Source organism: Chlorocebus sabaeus, chromosome 2 (genome assembly GCF_047675955.1).
Source record: "Chlorocebus sabaeus isolate Y175 chromosome 2, mChlSab1.0.hap1, whole genome shotgun sequence".
NCBI lineage: Eukaryota > Metazoa > Chordata > Mammalia > Primates > Cercopithecidae > Chlorocebus > Chlorocebus sabaeus.
The window spans coordinates 97,335,319-97,359,189 of NC_132905.1; the positions used below are offsets into that span (position 1 = coordinate 97,335,319).

General features: G+C 56.2%; 1 protein-coding gene across 1 annotated transcript; it reads right to left on the minus strand.

Annotated features, from left to right (window-relative positions):
• Window positions 1-1,195: 1,195 nt before the first annotated feature.
• On the minus strand, window positions 1,196-13,890 carry SIK1 (salt inducible kinase 1). Its single transcript, XM_007969452.3, has 14 exons — window positions 13,758-13,890; window positions 12,780-12,949; window positions 12,164-12,280; window positions 8,712-8,775; window positions 8,376-8,537; window positions 8,088-8,212; window positions 7,838-7,961; window positions 7,064-7,287; window positions 6,692-6,838; window positions 6,137-6,268; window positions 5,805-6,021; window positions 5,068-5,349; window positions 4,356-4,587; window positions 1,196-3,834 (listed from the first exon to the last, which is right to left on the minus strand). The coding sequence occupies exons 2-14, from the start codon at window positions 12,933-12,935 to the stop codon at window positions 3,459-3,461; spliced, it is 2,358 nt and encodes a 785-aa protein (XP_007967643.3). The 5' UTR covers window positions 12,936-12,949; window positions 13,758-13,890; the 3' UTR covers window positions 1,196-3,458.
• Between the last annotated feature and the right edge of the window lie 9,981 nt (window positions 13,891-23,871).

Here is a 23,871-nt window from a genome sequence, read left to right on the forward strand (position 1 = left end):
GGTTGCCGTGAGACAAGATCATGCCACTGTACTCCAGCCTGGGTGACAAAGCAAGGCTCAAAAAAAAAAAAAAAAAAAAAAAAAAGTAGTAAAATACACGTAACATAAAACTTATCATTTTAACCATTTTTGGGTACACAGTTGAGTGGCATTAAGAACGTTCATACTATTATGCACCCATCACCACTGCCCAACTCCGGAACTTTTCATCCTCTTAAACTGCAATTCCCACCCGTTCATCTCTGGCTCAGCAGCCCCTCCCCCAGCCCCCGGCATCCCCCACTCCACCTTGTGTCTCTGTGAATCTGACCCCTCTAGGGACCTCACGTGTGTGTTCTTTTATGACTGGCTTGTTCCACTGAGCACAGCGTCCTCAGGGTCCATCCTCGCTGTAGGCCGTGCCGGGCTTGCCTTTTGTAAGGCTGAGGCCTATCCCACTGCCGGCGGTCGTCAGCTGACGGCCCCTCGGGCTGCCTCCTAGTATGGCTGTCGTGCTGCTGTGAACGTGGGTGTACAAACCTCTCCCGACCTTGCCTTCAGTTCTTCGGGGTACGTACCATTAGGAGGAGCGGCCGGATCATGTGGTGGTTCGAATCTTTTGAGGAGCGGGTACGCTGCTTTCCACAAAGGCTGTGCCATTGACCCTCCCACCAACAGTGCACAAGGGGGTCCACTTTGGTAATGACACCTTAATGGGAGCGGAGAGGTTGAAGAGCTGTTTTTAACCAAAATATCCACCAGGTGCCAACATGAACAAATCATTTGTTCTTACAAGCAGCAATGCGTGCCCTATCGCTAGAAGGTGATGAAGTCTTTTAGAGACCAGGAAATGGTTTGGCTGTGAGATTCTTCCAATAACCGGCTCAGAGAACCTGGCGGAGGACGGGTTAAGGATGGATGGTGCTGGCAGCCCCAGGCGGTGCTGAGACTTTCAGTGACTGAGCCCGGCCACTGGGGAAGAGTCCTGAGGAGGGGGCAGACCACGGGGCCACCTGTGGCTGCCGCAGGGGGAGGGGTCCTCTTCAGACGGAAGGCCGTTAGTTCCCTGCGGTGAGATGGACTGCAGGAGTTGGCACCACGCCCTCCTCTTTAAGATTTGAAACTTCCACAGGCCTGGAGGATGTGGCCTCTCAGGGAAGCCGCTCGGAAGGAAAGAGCTCCCAGAGAGATGAGAGAGGAAGGGGAAAAGTCGAGGTTTTTTCCTTCCAAATATTTTATTTAAATATTAAATTAAAAAACATACATCAACTAATCATTTGGCATACATTTCTCATGTTAATATAAGAGAGAAAATAATTCAGTTATGGTAAAAACAAAAAACAAAAAACAAACTATGTACATCTCGATCAGATCACGTAGTGTCTTTAAATAGGCCATTGCCTCGCCGTCTGTATTACAGCACTGTCAAGAAATCTACAAAACACATAGCACACACTCTTAAAAAAACAAGAAAAACACGCCTTTAACATCCTCCAAAAGAGGTTCTACAGCAATAAGAAAAAACAAAAACCACTGTGAAAGTAAAGTGCTCGTCATTGCTTCAAAGGGGAAACGCACAATGGTTTCTGAGGCCTTTGATCTGTGGCATTAGAACAGAAGTCATTTTGAAAAGGGGAAGGGGTTTTGTGTTGGAATCAATTGTGCTACCTCTGTAAAAATGAAGGCAAGGGCCTGGCTGCCCCAAGATGGTCTGGATGCTCTCCCATCCCAAAGACTTCTTTATGAGCGAACAGGAGACTTTGGTGTTTTCTCTGCGGCAAGGCACCAGGTCTGCCCTCCAGACAGCCTCTCGTCCAGTCTTTGAAACAGCCACAGAGCAGCAGCAGCAGCAAGAACGGGGGCAGCCAGCTTCCCTGCGGCACGGCACGGCACGGGCGCAGCCCCCGGTGGGCGCCGGCAGCCCAGGGATGCAGCCTCCTGCACTGGGCCCGCCTCCCTACCCTCAAGTAACTGGGTCAATCTTTGGCTTTTAAAAATACCCGCCTTTCCCCTTTCTCAATGCCTCTGTTTAACACTGCAGGGTGTAAGAAGCCGAAGTAGCTGAAGGCACCTGGGCTGGGTTTGAGGGCGGGGACTGGACTCAGGGTGAGTAGGAGCAGCACTGCCTTTGTTGCCTTCCAGAGGCTTCTGGCTGGTGGAGCCCCACGGAGTCCACCTGCCAGAGGTGCGCCCGGACCTGCCAGGTAAGGGCCGCCCCTTCCTGCGGCCTCCACCCCAGTGCTGAGGGAGGGAAGGCCCTAGGGCTCCTTCCTCAACGCACACCTGTGCTGACAGGGACGCTTCTTAACAACACGACTGAGGGAAGCTTAAACCTGGAACACAAACGTGTAGTACAAAATATAACAAATAAGTAGTGTTTACCTGTCTCCCGTGTAGATACATGTACAGGATTTGCTTTAAAAAAAGAAACAAAAACTTGAAAACACTGACCTAAACCTCTCACTTTACCTTCCTTGAACAAAAGCCAAAGAAGAGCCCAGGTAGGGGCGGTCAGGGCAGTCGGGGGGTCCCGGCCCAGGCAGGCATGGCCCTGAGCCATGAGCCCGTCTCCCAGCTGCCCAGCCCTGCAGTCAGCCTCCAATATTGCACAATTTCACCCAAGTCAGGTGTTCTTGTTGGACCCCATCATGAAATGCATCAACGTCATCAGCAGCAGAAACGGGAGGTGCAGCATGAAGAAGCTTCTGGGCTTCTGCAAGGGCGCCTGGGGGCTCAGGGCCAAGGGACCCTCAGGACAGAGTCCCCCGCACTTTGAAGTCACCTCTGCCCTCTTTGAGGTTCTTCCTGCGGTTCCTCCAGAGTCCTGGAAAACTAACTCTTGAGTAGTTTATAAAACTTCTCATCTAAAATAAGAAAAACGTGTCTTCCAGGTTTTGATTTCAGGGGAGAGAATTCCTAGAACCTGTAGGTGATCCTCGCCTGGGCTGACCACTTAGAGCTGCTTTAAAACCAATACATGAAGCAGAAAGTTCACAGTTTTCATTAAAGCATAAATCAGGAAGTGGAGAGTGTTAACTAAAGAAATGGATAGTAATCAATGCACGCGTGCACGCGCGCACGCACACACACACACACACGAGCAGACAACGATGCGCCCGCTTGTTTCCGTGGACGTCCGAGGTAATCATCTCAACCACGAGGAACCCAGAGAGAGGGGCCGAGATCCCCATGCCACGGCACTGCAGATGTGTTCCCTCCACCCAGCTCCCCTCCTGCCCCCGCCCCCAAGACACGCCCCTCAATTATCTTTCTTCCTAAAGTTTCCAGTCCCTACTCAAAGTTGAGGTCACTCAGTGCAAGAAAAAAATAAAACAAAAATAAACTAAAAAGCCAAAACGACCTAACGTATTGCTTATTTCGCTTCTAGAAAGTTATTGGCTTTGAGTCCAGACATCTTCACCTACTCTGAAGTTATTGCTTGTAAGAGTCAGTGTCCGCGCCAGGACGCAGGGCTGCCCTCACTGCACCAGGACAAAGGTCCCCAGGGGGCAGGGCGTCAGGTCCTCCATCTCACAGTCCCCCTGCAGCAGCCCCAGGGGCTCACAACCCGGGGCCAGCCTGGCCAGGCGTGGTGGGGGCGCAGCGGGGAGGGTGGTGGGGCCGGCACCAATGTGCAGGTGTGTGTCCAGGAGCTGCGCCGCCGAGGCCACTGGGGAGACGCCGGTCTGCAGGAGTGGGGGCTGCAGCAGCGGGAGCCCTGACATGAGGAGGGTGCTGGGGAGCGGGGCAGCCCCGGGGCCATCACAGGGGGCGATCACAAACTGGGCAGGGGCTGGCTGGGCGGCCTGTGAGCAGCCGGCCACAGCGGCCGGATGGTGCTGTAACTGGAGCAGCCTGTGGGAACAGAGGACGGGCGGTCACTGCGCCGGCTCGCAGGGTTCTCGGGTTTCCAAGTGCCTGTGTGGCGGGGCCCGCCCATGGAGCTGCCAGCTGCAGCTGCTGAGGGCAGGTGCATGGCTGATCCCTGACTGCTCCCCACCTTTCTTTCTCCACCTGGCTTCTCAGCAACTCAGAGACGTGGCCACAAGGCGTTCTCACTCTGGCCACTTTCATCCACCCAGGGACTCACTCCTGCCACTTTCACCCACCCAGGTACTTTAAAAGACACACCCGCTGCCGCACCCCCATGGTTCAGCACCGAGGACCTGTGCCCCACACACCTCCCTGGCTGGGAGCGGGGCTGCTGCACCCCCATGGTTCAGCACCGAGGACCTGTGCCCCACACACCTCCCTGGCTGGGAGCGGGGGTGCGCACCGGGCTACACAGAGGAGGGGACCGCTTAGCAGATGAGGTTCCTGGAGGAGACAACCTGCCATGTGTCCACCCGGGGTCCCAGGATGGGGGCAGGCCCTACCTCTGCTGTTCTAGCACCTCCTCCAGCAGGCTCCGGCCCTCCCGGCTGCCGGCTGCAACGCCGTGCAGGCCTGGGTTCTGTGCAGGGGCGTGGAAGGGGCTCAGGCCGCCCCTGCTGGCCCGGCTGGCTGGGGCCTGGCACATCTGGCGAGCCAGACCCTTGATTTTGTTCAGCCCCAGAAACCCCTTGGTCCGCGTGGTCTTCCTCAGCTGCTGCCGAAAGGCCTTCAGCCCTGCAGAGAGAGCAAATCAGGAGGTCAATAGCCTCCTGGCTCCTAGCCCAGCATCCACAGCCCTTGGCTTAGGGGGTCTCCAAGCCTCAGGTGGGGGGTAAGGAAAAGACGGGTGACACAAGCATGGCCGGACAGGAGTCTGGCACCCAAGCCCCAGGATGGCGAGGAGGCAGCTGGCAGCCAAGGCCCTCCCTGACCCCACGCCTCCTCCAAGTCAGGAGGTGCTGCCCAACACAGAGTTGTCTCCTGCGCTTTCAGAACCAGCCACAGAGGCCACGTGCTCAGGGACCCACATATGTGTCCATCCCAGCAGGCCGTAACCCCCCGAGCCACCAGAGCACTGAGCACCCCAGCCCGCCCAGAGCACTGAGGGTCCCACCCAGGCCCAGTGGAGAACAGGGGGACAAAGTCACGTGCTGCCAGAGACACACACGGCTCCCCGGGGAAGGTGGAGGTGCGTGTGGGAGGAGCGTGGCTCACCCTGAGTCAGTGAGGTGTCCGACGCCCGCCGTCCCTCCTGGAAGCTGACAGGGAGCAGAACAGCTCCTCCCAAGGCCCCCTGAGTCGGCAGCACCGGGGTGGTGGACTGTGACCCCAGGAAGGGTGAGGCCAGCCTGATCGGGGAGCAGGTGCCCAACAGCCCCTGAGTGGCCGGGGTGCCACTGAGCCCCACAGGACTTTTGCTCGCAGAGAAGGTCAGACAACTGTCAGAGCTGGTTCCCTCTGCAGGACTTGCCGAGGCGGAGGGGGAGACGACTATACCTGTGGGAGGAGGACGGCGCTTTTGATGCTGCAGTACGGGCTCCCCCACCCCTGCTGCGCACCCATGGCTGTGCCGGCCTCCCCATCCCTGCCCTCAACCTGGTGGGAAGAGGGCTCGAGGCCACCAGAGCCCAGGGAGCCCCAAAGGCAGGCCACCATCACGGTGCAGCTGCAGGTGCACCTCAGGCCAAGGGGCTGCCCTCCCAGTACCCGGGGCGGCCTGGGGAGAACCCTGCTGGAGGCTAAATCCCACGCTGTATCCTCCACCAGAACGACCACACGCAGAGCAGGCTCTAAGCATCAACTGTGTGGTCTCAGGGATTAAAACAAATGGCAAATCCTGAGAAGTTCAACCTAAGAGTCTGCCAGGCAAAACATTCATTCTAAATTAGCCCACCCTCACATCGACTGTAAGGCTATCCACCGGTGTCCTCCTGGGCCTCCGGGACACTTACATGGAGCGGTGAGTGGGGAGAGGCGGGTGGAGACCTCGGCCAGGGTGTGCCTCCGGCCCGTGCTGCTGGGCAGGGACTCCTGCACGTCCTGCTCCTCCTCTAGGCCTGGCCCCTGCCCGGCCTCCTCACTGATGGCTGTGTCCAGCAGGCTGCTGGGGGACACGGGCCGGGACTGGAACACTCCGCTGCAGCTGGCATCCACCGGGAAGAACAAGGGCTGGGTTGGAGAGACACAAGCCAGTGACTTGTTGGGTTCCGGGTGACCCGGGCGCACTGGGGGCACCAGGGCTAGGCTGAAGCGAGCCCTCTCCACACCCACTGTGGGCACTCACCCACTGCAGCGAGCTCTGGAGCTCACAGTCCATCTCGGCCTGCAGGACAGACTGCACCAAGGTCTGCGGCTGCGGGCACAGCAGGGCGGGTCGGAAAGGGTCAGTGGAAAGGCCTTCCTGAGGCACCTGGAGCTGGCAGACGGGAAAGAGGCCATCAGGGGAGCGGCTCCGGGACCACCAGCGCCATCGAGAGAAGAAACGAGCTGGCTTCTGTCTGGAGTGCGAGCTGCCCTGCTGGTGGGCGTGACAGCTGACAGGGACACTGGCTGGCCGGGCTGGGCTCAGGACCATGTGCTGGTGCTGCACTGCCAGGAGGCGGCGTGACAGGCCGGCCCCGGGATGAGTCAGGGACAAGTGGCCTCTGGGCAGGGTCCAGCCCCCGGCAGCTGGCACCCCCTTCCCCACACGGCCTGGGACCCAGTGCCCATGCAAGGAACCGCCCTCCAAGCTGGTGCCTGACGGGACAGGGTGCCTGACGGGGGAGGGTGCCTGATGGAGGAGGGTGCCTGAGGGTGGAGGGAGCCTGGGGCCCGGGAGGAGACTCTTCCCCCTCACCTCCAAACCGCTGAGGTCCGAGCTCCGAGGTCGCGGCTGCCTGGCAGGCCCGGGGCGGGCACATTGGGCATTCCGATACTCCTTGAGCCGCTCGAGGAGGAGGTAATAAATGGCAGCGAAGTGGTTATAGCTGCTGTTTTGCAGCGACTGGGAATGCGAGGAGCAGAGGTCAGCACGGGGCGGCGGGGAGCCCCAGGGTCCACCCGCTCCCAGGGTATTCTTGGGTGACTGAGAATATCCTTTAGTGGGGTGGACAAGCCTGCCCCTAAATTAGCCTGCGCTCCCGTTTTAACTCGGCTGGTGAGTGCCTGCTTCCCGAGACAGCCGCCCAGCCCCTGCGGGTGAGGCCAGGGCGAGTGTGGCCGGGCTCACCTCCACCGTCCTCTGCCGGTCGACGCCCAGCGTCTGCATGATACCCAGCGCCTGCTCGTCGTAGTCGCCCAGGTTGGAGCTGTAGCTGTGCACGGAGAAGGTGGAGCAGGCGGGTCCTGGCAAGCAGGGCTCAGCCCGCATCCACCGGTGCTGCCGGATCTGGGCGATGGTGATGCGCCTGGCAGGGTCCACCACCAGCATGCGGCGGATCAGGCTCTCACAGTCTGCGGAGAAGCAGGAGGCTGAGCCAGGGCGGCGGGACCTCACCTGTGCTCCCACCCACCGCCCCACGTGGTTTGACACGCCAGGGGCCAGGAGCAGGGGCCGGGCCATCGGCTCAGTCCTGCCACCGAAGGGGTGCCACCAGCCAGGGATCCAGCCCCTGGGGTCCACCATACTTTGTGTCCACCACACAGAGAACCACTTAGGTCCACCCTTCTGCCATGCCCCGCGCCTGAGCACCACGTGGACAGGCATCTTTATGACACAGAAAAGCCAGGTGTGCCACAGCCAGTGGACTGAACTCAGGGATGATGCCAGCGCCCTGGGCGTGGGTGCTGGGCGGGGACAGCAGGCATGAGGCACCAGCCTGTGCAGCAAGGGCACCTGTCCACCCTAGAAATAGGGTACTGAGAAGGCATCTACGGGCTGGGTTTCTCCTGCAGCCCACAGTAACCTGGGCCTGATTCCCAGACTCAACGACGACTCAGAAGCCAGCCACAAAGGGGCTGCAGGAGACACAGGCCCCTACCCAAGCGAGACCACACGACCCACCTTGAGACATGAAGAAGGGGATGCGGAAGCGGCCCTCCAGCACCCGCTGTCTCAGCGTCGGCAGGTTAGGCCCGTCAAAGGGGAGAGAACCACAGACCAGGACATACAGCACCACACCCAGGCTCTGTTGAGGACCACAGAGCCACGTCAGCGCCAGCGCAGTGCCCCTGGGAACCCAGCGCCCCCGGGAACACAGCGCCCTCAGGGAACGCGGCCTCGGGAAGGGGGTCTGCGCGCATGCGGCTCCTACCCAGATGTCCAGCTGGGGGCCTTCATACTCCTTCCCCTCAAAGACTTCCGGGGCGGCATATGGGGGGCTCCCACACCACGTGGACAGAGGCTCTCCTGACTTGTAGAAATTCCCAAATCCAAAATCTGAGATGCAAAGAAACAGACAGATGAGATTAAATGGCAAATGGCAAGGGGCTGTGCTTTAGGCACATGCCGGGAAGCTGGGGCCGCTCGTGGGCGCACCCCCACCCCGGGCCCTCCGTGCCGCCAGCTTGATGTCCCTGCTCCCACCCTGGGCCCTCCGTGCCTGCCAGCTTGATGTCCATGTTGCCATCCAGCAGGAGGTTCTCGGTCTTGAGGTCCCGGTGGACGATGTGATGGTCGTGACAGTACTCCACGGCTGACAGTATTTGCCAGAACTTCTTCCGTGCCTCGTTCTCACTCAGGTGCCCGTTGGAAGTCAAATAATCTGAGGAGCCACAAAACAAAGCTACAGCCCCCAGGGCAAAGCCTGCCCACTACCCAGAGGGCCCTGGAGAACACCACGAGGTCCCAGGATGTGTGGCCCAAACACTGGCCGTGCAAATCCAGACACGTTCGTGCCACCGGTTTTCAACAGATGTTAAAAATGAGTGTGGCTTACCAAACATTTCTCCATTTTTAGCAAATTCAGTGACGATATAAAGCATATCCTTTGTTTCCATAACCTAAAAAAGAAAGACCTGACATTTAACCACACAAAAAAGGCACAAGGCAGTGCTACAAACAATCCACCAGAACCCCAGGAGATTTCTAACTTCTCTAGGACAAAAGCATTCATGATTTAAAAATGCAAAGAAAAGAAAAATTTCTGCAATTAAAAAAAAAAATACAGGAGATTCCTCCTCATAAAGACAGCTTTAAAAAATCAGAGGTGAATTCCTCACTGACTTACCTATCCTGAGACACCTGTGCTCTCACGAAAGGTCTAAATATGTTAGAATTCTCCTCTGTGGTCATACTGAATTCAAGTCACCTCACATACAATTTGAGAATGCTTAGGCCAGGGCATGGTGGCTCACGCCTGTAATCCTAGCGCTTCGGGAGGCCAAGGCAGGAGAATCGCTTGAGCCCAGGAGTTCGAGACCAGCCTGGTCAACATGGCAAGATGCCATCTCTACAAAAAATACAAAAACTAGCTAGGTGAGGTGGTGGGCGCCTGTAATCCCAGCTACTCAGAAGGCTGAGGCAAGAGGATCGTTTGAACCCGGGAGACGGAGGTTGCAGTGAGCCGAGATCGCACCACTGTACTCCAACCTGGGCGACAGAGCAAGACTCCATCTCAACAAAGGAGAGACAGATCTCTGAAGGCTACAGAGGAAGGGACTGCTGGGAGTCTGCTGGGCTTTATAGAAGCCTAGCAGGCAAAAGATGAGTCCAATCAATGGTCAGAACCACCTGAGTAATAGAGAACGCACACCCCATTCCCACTCGCTTGACTGACAGAATGAATGAGGCTGTGGGAACCCAGCTTTACTGACAGGATGAATGAGGCTGTGGGAACCCAGCTTTGCCAGGTCAGCTGCAGTGGGCTGCGCAGTGCACAGCCCATCACTCAGCATGTAGCCACCCAACAACCATGCCAATATAGCCCTTCCAAGTTCATTCACTGATCAATAACTTTATTTTACTTAAAAAGAGATTTAAAAATATAACATATGTCTGTGAGTACTGAAAAATTTTGGAGAGGATGAGACAGTATATTCTTATGAAAAAAGATTTATTTGGGTTCAAAATATACAGTTATTCCTTTAAAAAAGATGCTTTGTGCTGGAGGCGGTGGCTCACGCTTGTAATCCCAGCACTTTGGGGTTACCCAGGCTGATCACTTGAGGTCAGGAGGTCGAGACCACTCTGGCCAACATGGTGAAATCCCATCTCTACTAAATATACAAAAATTAGCCAAGCATGGTGGCCTGTGCCTGTAGTCCCAGCTACTTGGGAGGCTGAGGCAGGTGAATCGCTTGAACCCGGGAGGTGGGGGTTGCAGTGAGCCGTCATCAACTGCACCACTGCCCTCCAGCCTGGGCAACAGTGAGACTCCATCTCAAAAAAAAAAAAAAAAGATGCTTCAAAGATTGCTGCTTTGAGTTGTAAATCTAGTAAGAAAAGTGTTCTATAAATTCTAGCAGTTTGGCAAGAATTTTAACTGCCCCGCCCCTGTGTGTGGTGGAATAACTCTAAGACCACTGCTTACCCTGTCCCCAACTGAAGAAACAGAGAAGGAGGAAAAGAATTAAAAGTCAAAGTGTTTAAACTTTTTGAAAGTCTAAAAACGTTCAGCAGGGTTCTGGGGCTCCGGCCAGCGTAATGAAAATTAGACACTAGAGGCTGGGCACGGTGGCTCACGCCTGTAATCCCAGCACTTTGGGAGGCCAAGGTGGGCCAAGATCACAAGATCAGGAGATCCAGACCATCCTGGCTAAAATGGTGAAACCCCATCTCTACTAAAAATACAAAAAATTAGCTGGGTGTGGTGGCGGGCGCCTGTAGTCCCAGCTACTTGGGAGGCTGAGGCAGGAGAATCACTTGAACCCAGGAGGTGGCAGTTGCAGTCAGCCGAGATTGCGCCACTGCTCTCCAGCCTGGGTGACAGAGCCAGACTCCGTCTCAAAAAAAAAAAAAAAAAAAAAAAAAGACAGGAGGAAAGAAAAGAAAAGAAAATTAGACACTAGCGTCAAAACCAGAGGAATAAAAGTCATTGCTACACCACTAAATTCTATCGTCTCCAAACAGTTAAGAATCACATACAGCAGAAGTAAGAAAATGCACCTCCAGAAAAGACCTCCAGCACCAACCGCATGGCAATTTGTTTCTTTAACGAGCTAATTCCACACAATGGGAAAGGAGAAGAACAGGAAGAAAAGGAAGGTACTTCCATTAGGGTTCAGGCCTTGAGCAAAGTCAGAAACAAAACCAGCTCAGCCCACTCCTGAGGAAATGGGCTGGGCACGCTGCACAGGCAGTACACCAGTACCATGGAGCACACAACTTAAAAATGACAACAGAAACAAAACACAAACCAGGTGAACACGGCATGAATTCTGTGCTTAAAGACGCTGAGCAAACTGTCGTCACGGTGAACACAAGCTCCGCCAATACTGCTACTTTTATTTTAATCTAGTGCAGAGGCTTTTGGAGGATAATTTCAAATCATAATTCTCTCTCCTACCACACTGTACACCGAGCCGTCCCAATCGCACAAACACACACAACATCCCAGAGTCATCTCACATTCCATTTCATACGAATCATTAAGAGGAACTTCAACCCAACACAAATGGATGAAATAGCACCTGCAAAGAACTTCTTCCGCAAGAAGACTTGATTTCACCCCTGCAAAAGTGGCCATTTATCATTACGGAGGTGTAAATGATTGCTTTGCTGTTCTAATTAGATTAGTACTTATTTCCTGATGATATAATTTATTAATTCAACATGAAAACAAAAATTAAGTCACAAAATAAATAAGTCACAAAATAGGTAGGGCAAGGCATGTTCCTAGCGTGGATTAAATGACAAGCTCCTTGCTCTTACTATGGAAAAGTATTTTCATCTCTCTTTTTCATGGAAGAGTTTAAATAGGGAAAACAAATGCTCACTACTGTCCTTGCAAAAATAAACTCATGAAAACCAGTAAGAGCAGCTGGCTTTAAAGTTTAATAATTATCTGCAAAGGTGGAAGTTTCCAGTTTCACTCAAATTTGTCCTTTTATACTAAATGTGTGACCTGTGGCAATACCTACAGATGCATTCGTCTGTTTTCATAGTAAAGCAAATTTACAACAGATCTCTACACATTTAAAACTGGATCAGGTTAGGATACTAAATAAAATTCTAATGAAGCAAATCTCAATTATGATCCAAAAGCAATAATTGCAAATATATCTGCACAGCCTATAAAAATCAGTCTATTTACCTTATATAACCAAATGCCCAACTTCCACACACCCCGCAAAAGGGAAGCCACCTTCAGAAACTGCAGACTTCCGTTGTTGGAAATAAGATACAACACATTTGCCAGGATTAGCAGAGAAAGGCAAGCTGACCCCTTACCTGGTAGAGCTTTATGATATGTGGATGGTTCAGAAGCTTCATCAGCTGAACCTCACGATAGATTTTCTCCAAATTGCTTGAATCTAATCGTGTTTTATCAATTATTTTTATTGCAACCTACAGATTTTAAAAAGAAAAAGGATATTTTGTTTTGTTTTGTTTTTTTAAAAAAACCCTCAACCTAATTTACTAATTTACACATTTCATCTTTTGTAAGTTAATTTCTCAACACTTTGTCTACAAAGGATCACAAGAAGTTGGGAAAACATAACCAAAGCAACCACTAATGTTATTTAAAATAATCCGAGTTAAGTTAAGTGCATTAAGTATTTGCAGGTTCACTTTACAGGGCTTAGCTCTGAGTCCATGAACCACTGCACTCTCAGGTTGGTCCTTTCTTTGCCAGTATCCTCTCTGCTTTCTCCCAATATATGTGCAAATTATGCAGCAACATAAAGCATTTTTTTTCTTTACCGAACTAAAAACGATTACTGTTCACCCACCACGACAATCAAGCCTGGAGCACTGAATCTGCATGGGGTCCACCCGCCAAGGGTCGGTCGCCCCGGGCCCAGTGGGAAGACACCGCCGGCTGGGTCCCGCTGCCCCCACGCACCTGCGTTTTGGTGACTCGATGCCGCGCCAGCTTCACCACCGCGAAGTTGCCTTTACCCAGGGTCCGCTCAATGTCGTAAAAACCCACCCGGAGGGGTTTCTGCAGGCCCTGACCCTGGCCCGCCGGGTCCGCGCTGAACTCCGACATGATAACCATGGCTCCGCGCGCACCTGCGGGGCCGCACAGAGCTCAGAGCCCACCAGCGCCCCCGCCGCTCGCGGTCGGCTCCACCCGTGCCCGCGGAGCCCCCAGTCCCTACGGGACGCGGGGACCTGCTCCCACGCCTGTCGCCCTCACTCTATCCACGGACCCCTCCAGCCCCTTGGGAAGTGTGGAACCGCCCCCGCCTCCCGCGGTCCGCTCCACCCGGACCCCCGACCCTCTGAGCCCCGCGGGGCGCGCGGACCCGCTCCCAAACCCGCCCCCGCCGCCCGAGTTCGGTTCCGTCCCGATCCCGGGACCCCCTGAGCCCTGCTTCCACACTCACCTCCCACCGCCCGCTGTCGGTTCCGTCCCCACCCCCGACCCCTTAGCACCTCTGGGCGCGGACCCGCTCCCACACCCGGCCCTGCCGCCCGAGGTCGGCTCGATCCGGATCCCAGGACCGCCCCTAGCCCCGCTCCCACACCCGGCCCCCGCCGCCCGCGATCCGTCCCGTCCCCACCCCCGACCTCCCAGGCACCTCGGGGTTCGCGGACCCGCCCCCCACACCCGGTCCCTCCGCCCGCGGTCGGCTCCAATCCTACCCCCCGGCTCCCCAGCCCCCGAACCCCGCGGACTCACTCCTACTCCGGCCCCCGTAACAAAGGGGAGCCCGAGGGCAGCGAGGCCGCCAACACCGCCCGGGACCCCCCCGCGCGCGCACGGCCGGGGACCCTGCGCGGTGGCCGCAACCCCGAGCCCCGGCCCGGCGACAGCGCGGAGCCCCCACGGCGGCCACCTCCGCCCGCCCGGAGCCCGCCGCTGCCGCCGCCTCACCTCAGCCGCCCCCGGAGCACCCAGGCCAGGAAGCCGCCCGCTCGGCCGCTCGCGCTGCTCGGGCGCCTACTGCTCCGGCCGCCGCCGCAGCTGCTGCCGCCTCCGGGTCCGCGCCGCATGTCAGCCCGGAGCCGCCGCGCTCCGTCGCACGCGGCGCCCGGCCCCGCCCCGGCCCGCCCCGGCCCGCCCCCCGCAGGCCCCGCCCCCGCCGCCCGGGCGGGGGCCGCCCATTGACGTCGCTTTGACGCCAGAGCGACGCGCTGCCGAGCGCCGGGAGGAGGGAGAGCGGGAGATCGGGCGGTTGCCAAGAGACTGGCGGCTCTGACGCGCGCGGGATGAGGCCGTTGCCCTGGCGACCGCGGGCCGGTGACGTCAGGGGCGCCCGCCGCCCGAGGCCCGCCCGCCTGTGCTCCGCCGGGCGCCCCCTCCCGGGCGCTGGGGGCACTGCGGGCGGCCCCACCGCCGCGGGCGCGCCCGCTCCTCCACGCGCGGGGACTCGGGCCGGGTCCCGCGGGCGCCTTATGCTCGCTCCCTCCGGGAGGGGACGGCTCTCGGGCAGGGGTCGCCGGCCCCTCCACGTGACCCGCGTTCGTCCCGGCTCGGAACCTCCGGACGTGCGGGGGCCCGGGGACCTCGCGGGCTCGCGCGTGGGGCTGGCGGCGCGGAGGCCCCAGGGCGCTGCAGGGCGCGGGGCCACGCGAGGCGCCGCGGCCACACCCAGGGCGCCCTAGGCCCCGAGAGGCCGCTTGCCCTCGGGGACGTCAGCCGCTTTTGCTGTTATAATCTCACATGTTCAGCAAGTTAGAAACTTGAAACCTAAGGAAGCGTGGCCCGCCGCTCTGGAAGCCCAGCCGCGCAGCCGGTCCTGGCCCCGGCCCTCAGCGGCGCTGGCGTCTGCGCGCCCCGGGGCTGCCCCGCAGCATGTGGGGCTGGGACCCTGGTCCCGCGCGGGCCCGGGCGGACGCTGCGGGCGGTGACAGAGCCAGGCCGGCCGCCTGGGGAGGGGACGGGGACGCGGGACCACTTCCCTGCCCGCGGTCCCTGCCCGCGGCCGCTGCCTCATCCGAACGTAAAATGTTTTCTCCAGGGCAGACAGAGGCTATGGGCGAAGGTATTTTTTAAGCCTGAGGACCCATTTGGGAGTTAGATTCTGGATCGCGCCTAGGGTCATTTTTCCTTGTGTTAAATAACACTACTTCACAGAAGGGGGAACGAGAATTCAGGGAAGTTGGCACAAAACTTGGAACCCTTCTCGGGAGGCTTTCCTGCCTGGGCGGACGCCTGGGAGGAGGGCCCGGAGAAACTAGGATGAGCTTCTCCTGATTCGCCCCTGCGGTCTGACTACGGATTTCCCAATCGCCACACACACACACACACACACACACGGGGGTTGTTTGGGAGTCAGTTGGTTTTCAAAGGCTTTCAAGGAAGAGTCCCAAAGTTTTCCTTAATCGTTCAAAGTGCTTTTTCCTTTGTCCCAGGTTTATACACCAAGAATACAGGGGAATGTTTTTAGTTCTTTTCAGCTGAACAGTTGACATCTGCCTTTTTTTCTTCTGGAGGCCCCAACACCCTGTTAATCTCCTAGGAGAGCTAACCAAAAACAAGGCTGGACGCCGTGGCTCCCCCCTGTAATCCCAGGGCTTTGGGAGGCTGAGGCAGGAGGATCACTTGAGCTCAGGAGTTTGAGACCGGCTTGGACAACATAGCAAGACCTTGCCTCTATAAAACATTTAAAAAATAGCCAGGTGTGGTGGCGCAGGCCTGTGGGGCCAGCTACTTGGGAGCCTGAGGTGGGAGGATGGCTTGAGCCTGGGAGATTGAGGCTGCAGTGAGCTGTCATTGCACCACGGCACTCCAGCCTGAGCAAGAGAACAAGGCCCTGTCTCAAAAAAGAACAAAGATAAAAGGCTGGGTGGGGGAGAAACCAGGCCCCTGATCATACTCACCATTCAGTCCCTCAGCCTGTGACTTAAAATATCTGCCCCCCTCATCCAGGAACCAGGCTTCCCCACCCCTCCCACCCTAGCCAGAGTCTTCCAAAAGGTCTTAGGTATTTGCAAACACCTGGCTGACTGTTTGGAAACAGTTCATCAGCACCAAATAAAAACTGCAGCCAAACCTGCCTCCGCAGAACAGGTCCCCATACTCAGGTGCCCTTGACCTTTCACCTCAACCCAGCCCTGAGCTTCCAAAACCCCGAACAGCCCTGTGCCAACCATGGTCATCCTGTTTTCCCTTCCCTGGCCCCGCAGGCGAGGAGCTTGCTCTGCAGAGAAAGGCAGGAAGCACAGAGGAAAAGGCAAGCTTGGAACTGCAGTCCCGTCTCCCCAGTGGGGGAGCCCCTGGCACCCTCATAACTAAGTCTGTGCTTCAACCAGGCCTCTGCTACCCAGTGTCTTTCACTGTTATTTGTGTCCTTGATCCCCGGAAGCTGTATTTCCTTTCAGAAGCTTTGATTTGTTTTCTGTTTTCTGGTCTTCCATGCTTTTAACACATTATGAGGAAAAATAAAACACATGGTGTGTGAGTCTAAGGATACAAGCAAATGATTCAAGAAACTCCTCACTGAACGTAATGGAAGGAACGCTCCCAAAGTCTGCAGGAATGGTACTTTATTATTATGGTTTGCATATTATTACAGATTTGTGGATAAGTTTTCCTTTCCACGTGGAGTTTCTTCAGCCTGCCTTATGATTGCCATGTTTCTGGAGTTCATCTTGTTTTTTAGGCCTTAAGACTGGAAACCCCAGCAGGAAATGGGTTCGTTTAATATTCATAGTTGCAGCGTGGGCCACAAGCATGTCATAAAACTCTCAAAATAAATTGATAAACACAGAGAGTGGAGCGTGGGCCAGCATTTTTACAGAGGGATGGGTGCGCAGCTGGCCCCAGCGCCGCCCTCGGTGAGGAAGGAATCTCCTGGTGCAGCCAGGAGTCAGACAGGTTCCTCTTCCCGACCCTCCCCTCCCCTCTTTCATGCCCAAGGCCCTTCCCTGTGCTCCTGGCTTTGCTTCAGGTGGTTTTGTACTTTTAAAATTTTGTTTCGTTTTTTTTTAGGCTTCAGCCTAGTGGCTTTAGGTGCTAGAAAATCAGATTAACCACTGCAGTGGCATCCTTCTCAGGGACCCAGGGGGCCACATTGGTCATTTTGCCCCATTGTATCTGGAGAGCTTGACAGGCGTGTGTGCACTAGGTCAGGAAGCCGCGGCCCTGGCCTGGGAAGGGCAGGTAGGAGAAAAGCCCCCAACCCCCTCCACCCTCAAAGAATGGCCCAGTTGTCCACAGGTTAAGTCAATAACCCGCGGTGAACAGGTCAAACCAGAGACTGCCCAGTCCCAGCGTCTGCCCCCGGGACGTTGTCTCCTTCGCCTCCTACACTGAGGCTCCTTGTGGCTCTGTGGCTGCCACAGTTGTGTGGGTCCTACTGGGCGCAGGGCCCCTCCCCATCTCAGACAGCACCCACTTTCAGGCTAGGCCTTCCGCAGGCCGCTTAAATGAACCACGAAGGCCAGCAAAGCAGCAGCAATGTGCCTGTTCACAGGCCAGGTGGCCCCCCCGCTCCAGCCCTCTGGGGTTGCTGGTTCCGATTTCTGTCGCTGCCGTTAGTGAGGAATTATTTATGTGGCCAATGCGTTTTCCTGATATTTAAGCAGGGCCATGGCCGAGATCAAGGCTGAGGACCCAAGAGGAGGCCTTTGGTGTCTGTGTCCCTGAGCCATATGCTGAGGTCAGAGGGCAGGGGAGGGGGGTGCAGGAAGGGACCAGCCCTAGGGAGAGTCTGCCAGGCCCCAAACAGAGCCAGGGGTTCCCCCAGGGGTGGGGGGGCTCACTTAGGAAGAGCACCGTAGACAGCCTGGCAGGGGGTCGCCCTATGCTGAGCGGGCAGCTCTGGAGTAACCACCCGCCTCACTGCAGGAAGAAGGAAACCTTCTGCAAATGGAGCAAAGGTCCCCAGAGGCAGAGCAGAAGCCTCTGGGATGCTACAGCCTCGTCCAGATGCGGGGACCAGGACTGGGGCCCAGAGCAGGCCGCAGGTGCTGGCCATGCCCTTTATCCTGGGCACTCTGCCAGGGCCACACGGAGCGCGGATCCCGGGAGATGGAGATGTCTGAGTGGCAGCTCTCGTCTCGGTGTTTCCAGGTGACGTGCTGGCTGCTAGTGTAGAGCACGCAAACCACCTTTTTTTTTTTTTTTTTTTTGGTTACTATTTACTCATGCAAAAAATGTGTGAGTTTCTGCCATTTGCAAGAAGCGTGCCAGCTGCAATGAGTCAGCGGGTGGACATGAGTGAGCATGGCCAGACTGTGCCGGGACATGGTGACAGACAGACATGCTTCGAAGGTCACTGTGGGAAGGGACAGGCCCCCAGAGAGAGGTGAGACGGTGCAACGCGAGGGTGAGTTCGGAGTCATCCTCCAGATGTCCTCAAAGGCTCGAGAGGCCGTGCTCTGTGTCAGGCGCTACGTGAAGGTTGTGGGCACAGTGGGAGTGACAAGACACCTTCTCTCGAGGACCGTCGGTTCCAGTTACGGAGACAGTAACAGCATAAGATGATGAGTAAGGAAAGAATGCTGGCCATGGAGGGAACTGCTTCCGGGCCTCTCCGTGGGATTTGCCAGGCGTGGACTGAGCGAGGACCTTCTCTGAGGACACCAACTGCTCCAGGAGAGGGAAGAGGTGGGGGCCGAGGGGGGTGCATGGGGCAGGAGGCAGCCACCCACACCTTCCCTCTCTGAACGCTGAGCAGAGGCTCTCAGCAGAGGAGAAAGAAGAGCAGAGGCCAAGATTGGGAAGCCAGACCCAGTGGGGGTCCTCGGCACCATCCACATCCATCTGCAACCTGCTGCCCAGTGCCTGCCTGCCTACCTGCCCATGGTGTGCGCAGAGCAGTGTGGTCTGTCCTGGCTTCACAGCGCAGGGCACGGCCAGACAAGGATGACAGGGAAAGGGAGGCAGGGACTCGGGGGTTTGGAGCCAAGCTGAGGAGGAAGGAGCTGGGATGGGAAGCGGGTGGCAGGAACGAGCGTGAGGCCTGTGGTGGAAGGTCCCTGTGACCTCCCAGGTTGAAGCATTTCACTTGTGCATCTCACAGCCCAGAGAGGCCAAGCCCGGATCGTGGGGGACAGAGGAGGACCCCCGTCTTGGGGCGGGCTGAAGAGACACTGGCTCTCTCCACGGCTTCCGGATGGGTCTCTGTCCATTTCAGCTGCGTCTATGGAACACGATGAAATGCTCCCTCCACTGCCGGGCCTTCTCTTATGAAGCCGGTTTTTTTTAAGTATAAAAATTAATAGAAAAGGTTCCATAGAAAATCAAGAAAGTAAGCATGTAAAGGTAAAAACAAAAAGCATCAGAAATGCTCTTCAAAGCTGACGTTTTCTTACTCACTTTTTATTAAAACAGGATGAGGCGTCCTGCCTTTTCCAGACTTACCTAGGAAGTGTCTTGCCAGGTCACCAAATGGCAAGCAGAACCGTTAGCTGAAGTTGTCTGCTTAGAATTCCACTGTGGCAATGGTCAGCGTCCCGACTGAACAGCCCCACGCGGCAGCATGGCGGGGGGCGAGGCAGCATGGGGGGGCGCGCGGCAGCATGGGGGTGGGGGACGCGGCAGCATGGGGGTGGGGGGCGCGGCAGCATCGGGGTGGGGGGCGCGGCAGCATGGGGGGGCGAGGCAGTATTGGGGGGGCGCAGCAGCATCGGGGTGGGGGGCGTGGCAGCATCGGGGTGGGGCGCGCGGCAGCATGGGGGGGCGTGGCAGTATCGGGGGCCCTTTTCTCTTCATGCCATACAAGGCCCCGTGGAACAGACACCACAGCTCAGCGTGAGACTGTGGCCCCACCTGACCCAGCTCATCCCGCCCCAGCCTCTCTCACAGTCCCCGGTCCCATGCCGACATTTGCCACTCGATGAGCCATGTCTCCACATTTCAGGAGCTTGTTTTGAGACAGCCTGGCTGGCTGAGAGCCATCGGAGTCGAGACTGGATGCCCGGCCTGGTGCCTGTGGGCCAGCACCGCCTGTGGAGGAGGGGTCTCCGGAGGCCACAGGCAGAGCCACTGAGAGGGATCTTTAAGCAGAGGGCCCCAGACGCCTCCTGGGACCCGTGGGCCTGGCTACCATGCAGGGTCTGAGAGCTACAGAGAGTAGGGAGCGAAGGGCCGGGAGTGGTGGCTCACCCCTGTAATCCCAACACTTTGGGAGGGCGAGGCGGGCGGATCACGAGGTCAGGAGATCAAGACCATCCTGGCCAACACGGTGAAACCCCGTCTCTACTAAAAATACAAAAAAATTAGCCGGGCGTGGTGGCGGGCACCTGTGGTCCCAGCTACTCGGGAGGCTGAGGTAGGAGAATGGCGTGAACCCGGGAGGTGGAGCTTGCAAGTGAGCAGAGATCGCGCCACTGCACTCCAGCCTGGGTGACTGAGCGAGACTCTGTCTCAAAAAAAAAAAGAAAGAAAGAAAGAAAGAAGGAAGGAAAAAAAGAGTAGGGAGCCAAGTCCCTGGGTTGCCAAGGCAACCCATGGAAGCCCCTGACTTTGAGCAGGACACAGGGCCGTAAGGACAGCCCCAGGCCCTGCAGTGTGGGCTGCAAGGGCGTCATTCATTTTGACCTGGCTGGTGTGGTTTTGGGTGGTGTTGTTGTTTGTTTAAAAAAAAAACACATGGACTGCGTATGGCGTGAGCAAGTACAGACGTCATTGGGATCGGCTAATGAAAATGACAAGAGTACTCTGAAGTGACACTTTACAGGGAGGCCGTGATGTGGGACCAGGCCCAGTGGCATCAGCACACCACCAGCTCGCTGGCATTTCCACTGTGGTCCCTGTTAAACCAGAAAGAACGAAAGTGTGATGGGGAAAAATAAGTACGTGTTTCTTGTAAAACACAGCTCATTTCAAAACTACTGAGAACGAGGTGACAGTCTGAAATTGGGCAGAGCCCCTTGGGACCAGCTGGACCAGGAGGGTCCAATCAGCTCTTCCTCAGGGCCAGGAATTTCTCAGTCACTCCCAGGCCTGGAAGAAAGTTTCCAGAACCGTTTTTACACAAATGAACTGCAGATCTGAAATCAGCAAGAAGGTTCAGGACCTGGGCCCTCAGGATTGGAACCACGGGAGTCTCAGATCCTCAAACTAGCTGGGTTTGCTTCAGTTTTCTCAGGTGGGACGGACCACCCTGGGTTTCCCAGGGTGATGTCCCAACAGCGGAGGTGAGATGTCACAGAATGGAGGATGTGATATGACCTGTAACATGGAATCCAGCAGAAGCTCCAGCACTTAAAAGACAGGAAGCAGTGGAGGGCCTGGATGTCCCAACCTTCATCATTCCCTCTCCTGGAACAGTCCATGTCCTCAGGGAAGGATCTCACTCCATGCCTGGCAGATCCCATGGAGATGCCCTGCTGATTCTGGAACAAGGGCTGGAAGATTCTTTCTTCGATCACTGCTAGTGGCCGGAGCTGGTTCATGAGCCTGGGGCTGGTCAGCTTCTGGGCAGTGGGAAGAGGTGGACTTTGGGTTCCTTGACCCGGCTCACAGCCCCACTCCGACTATCCCTGCTGGGCACCCGTGGCGGGGATGTCATTAGCCTGGGCCTCCATTTCTGTTTTCTTTTTTTTTTTTTTCTGAGACAGAGAATTGCTCTGTCACCCAGGCTCACTGCAACCTCCGCCTCCCGGGTTCAAGTGATCCTCCTGCCTCAGCCTCCCGAGTAGCTGGGACTACAGGCACGTGCCACCATGCCCCGCTAATTTTTGTATTTTTAGTAGAGATGGGGTTTTGCCATGTTGGCCAGGCTGGTCTTGAACTCCTAACCTCAGGTGATCCGCCCACCTCGGCCTCCCAAAGTGCTGGGATGACAGGCGTGAGCCACCGCGCCCGGCCTCCATTTTTTTATGGGGCAGTGTGTGATACCAGCATCCTGAAGTTGGTGTGAGGCGCAGGTGGGGCGGCTTTGGGGCGGGCCCCAGCACAGAGGGCCCTGCTGCTGCCCTTGCCCCTGCGGCTGCCCCTGCCCCTGCATTCCTGAGCGGGCCACATGCTACTCCTCAGGAGTTTTTTTTGTTCTTTTTAAACCAGGCTTGATGGCTTAGGGAAAAACAGGAGATGCCATGTACCATGCAGTTAAAAATGAAACTCGGATTAAATCAATGTTGACTTCAGTACTGTACTGGCTTCCTAGAGCTGCTGCAATGCAAACTGGGGGCTTAAAACCACAGAGACGTGTTCCCCCACAGTTCTGGAAAGCAGAAGCCCGAACGCGTGTTGGCAGGGCCGAGCTCCTCTGCAGGCTGTGGGGAAGGACCTGTCCCAGGCTTCTCCTGGCTCCTGGTGGCTGCCGGCAAGCCTTGGCGTCCTGTGGCTTGTAGACACGTCTCTCCAGGTACTATCTCTGCCTCGGTCTCCACGTCTTCCCGCGGCCTCCTTATAACGACAGCAGCCACTGGAATGAGGGTCCGCCCGAATCCAGTCTGACTTCATCTTCATTTAACTGATGATATCTTCAAAGATCCTGTTTCCAAATAAGGTCACATTCTGAGCATCCGGGGGATGTGAGTTTTGGGGAGACTCGATTCCACCAACACCAGCATTGAAGAGGGCAGAGCACAGAGATGAAGCTGAGGCCCAGGGCGCACACACTGATGGTCACCCTTGAAATAACGGTGAGGTCGGGCCAGGCTGCTCTGAGACATGGGCAGAACGGGCACATCTCAATTGCAGGGGCTGAGGGACAAGGGAGGGTGGAGAGGAGAATCCCAGAACAGCAGACACCCACTAAGCAGTGGGGCTGGGAGAGGGCTCCAGGATAAGGGGGACGACATGGGAGCCACAGAGTGGGGTGCAGGGTGGGGGATGACATGGGAGCCACACAGAGGGGGGCGGGGTGGGGAATGACACGGAGAGCACACAGAGGGGGGCGGGGCGGGGGATGACATGGGAGCCACACAGCGGAGGGCGGGGCGGGGGATGACACGGAGAGCACACAATACGTATCTGTTCATTATAGATTACCCAGACTGTGATATTTTGTTATAGCTGCACAAAGCAGACTAAGACAGGTAGCTAACATCTTACCAACTCACAGTCTACAGAGAAAGCACATCTTTTCCCTAATAGTTCCAGCCACTGTCCCAGGGAAGTCCTTCATTGTCCCAGGGAAGCCCTTCATTGGCCAGGTTTATGTCATGTTTAATCTCTGGAGGTGAAGAATTTAGGTCAGCACACCCAAATAATCTTGACTAAGGGCAGGCGGGGGTGGTTCTAGTAGGGAAGTGCTTATTTATTCTGAGAACTCTTTATATATTAAAGGCATGAATCCTTTACATCTTTCTTCCCCGTTTTTTTCTTAGTTATTTGTCTCTGTGGGTTTTTTTTTACAGGAGGCCAAACACTGCCTTGTGAGTGTGTCATTCCTGGAGCACATTTGCCATATAGCGCATCACTGCATAATAACGTCCCACAGGAGCATATTGCCAGGACACATTCTCTGGGTGTGAACAAAAGAAAACAAACCTGTGGCTAGTACTTCAGTCAGCGAATTGGCATTCGAAAGCGTGCCGTCATTAGTACAGACGTCAGCGGTGAATAAGCAAGCAAAGGACCCGTGGCTGCACCTAATAAAAGGCCGGCAGGGAGATACAGGCCTCTGTGCTTGTGCAATGATGGGAGAGAATGCCCAGGGCCACTGGTCCAGGTGCAGGTTCTGAGTCCTCATTCAATCTTAAAAATGAGATAAGGAATGTAACTTTGAACTCATTAACCTTTTGATCAGGCTATGAACTAAAGGCAAATAGAACAGGTGGCCTGACCCTTGCCACAGACTGGCACTGCCTGTGAGGGAGGAGCTCCCAGGTAGGCAGGGACCAGAGATCAGTGGCTCGGTGCACCCTCCACTCATGGGGCTGGGCCGGCAGTTCTCCCTCCCTCTTCTTCTCCTCCCCTCCGAGGGGGAGATTCTAAAGCCCCCAGGAGGATGTCCCTGGTAACACTGCTTCTCCCTTTTCGCGATCAGGCCCCAGGCCATTGCCATGTTCAGATCCCAGGGTAACACCACTGAGCTGTGGAGGAATCCCTATGTGGCCATCCAGCCGTGCGCCCAGGGAGGACGCGT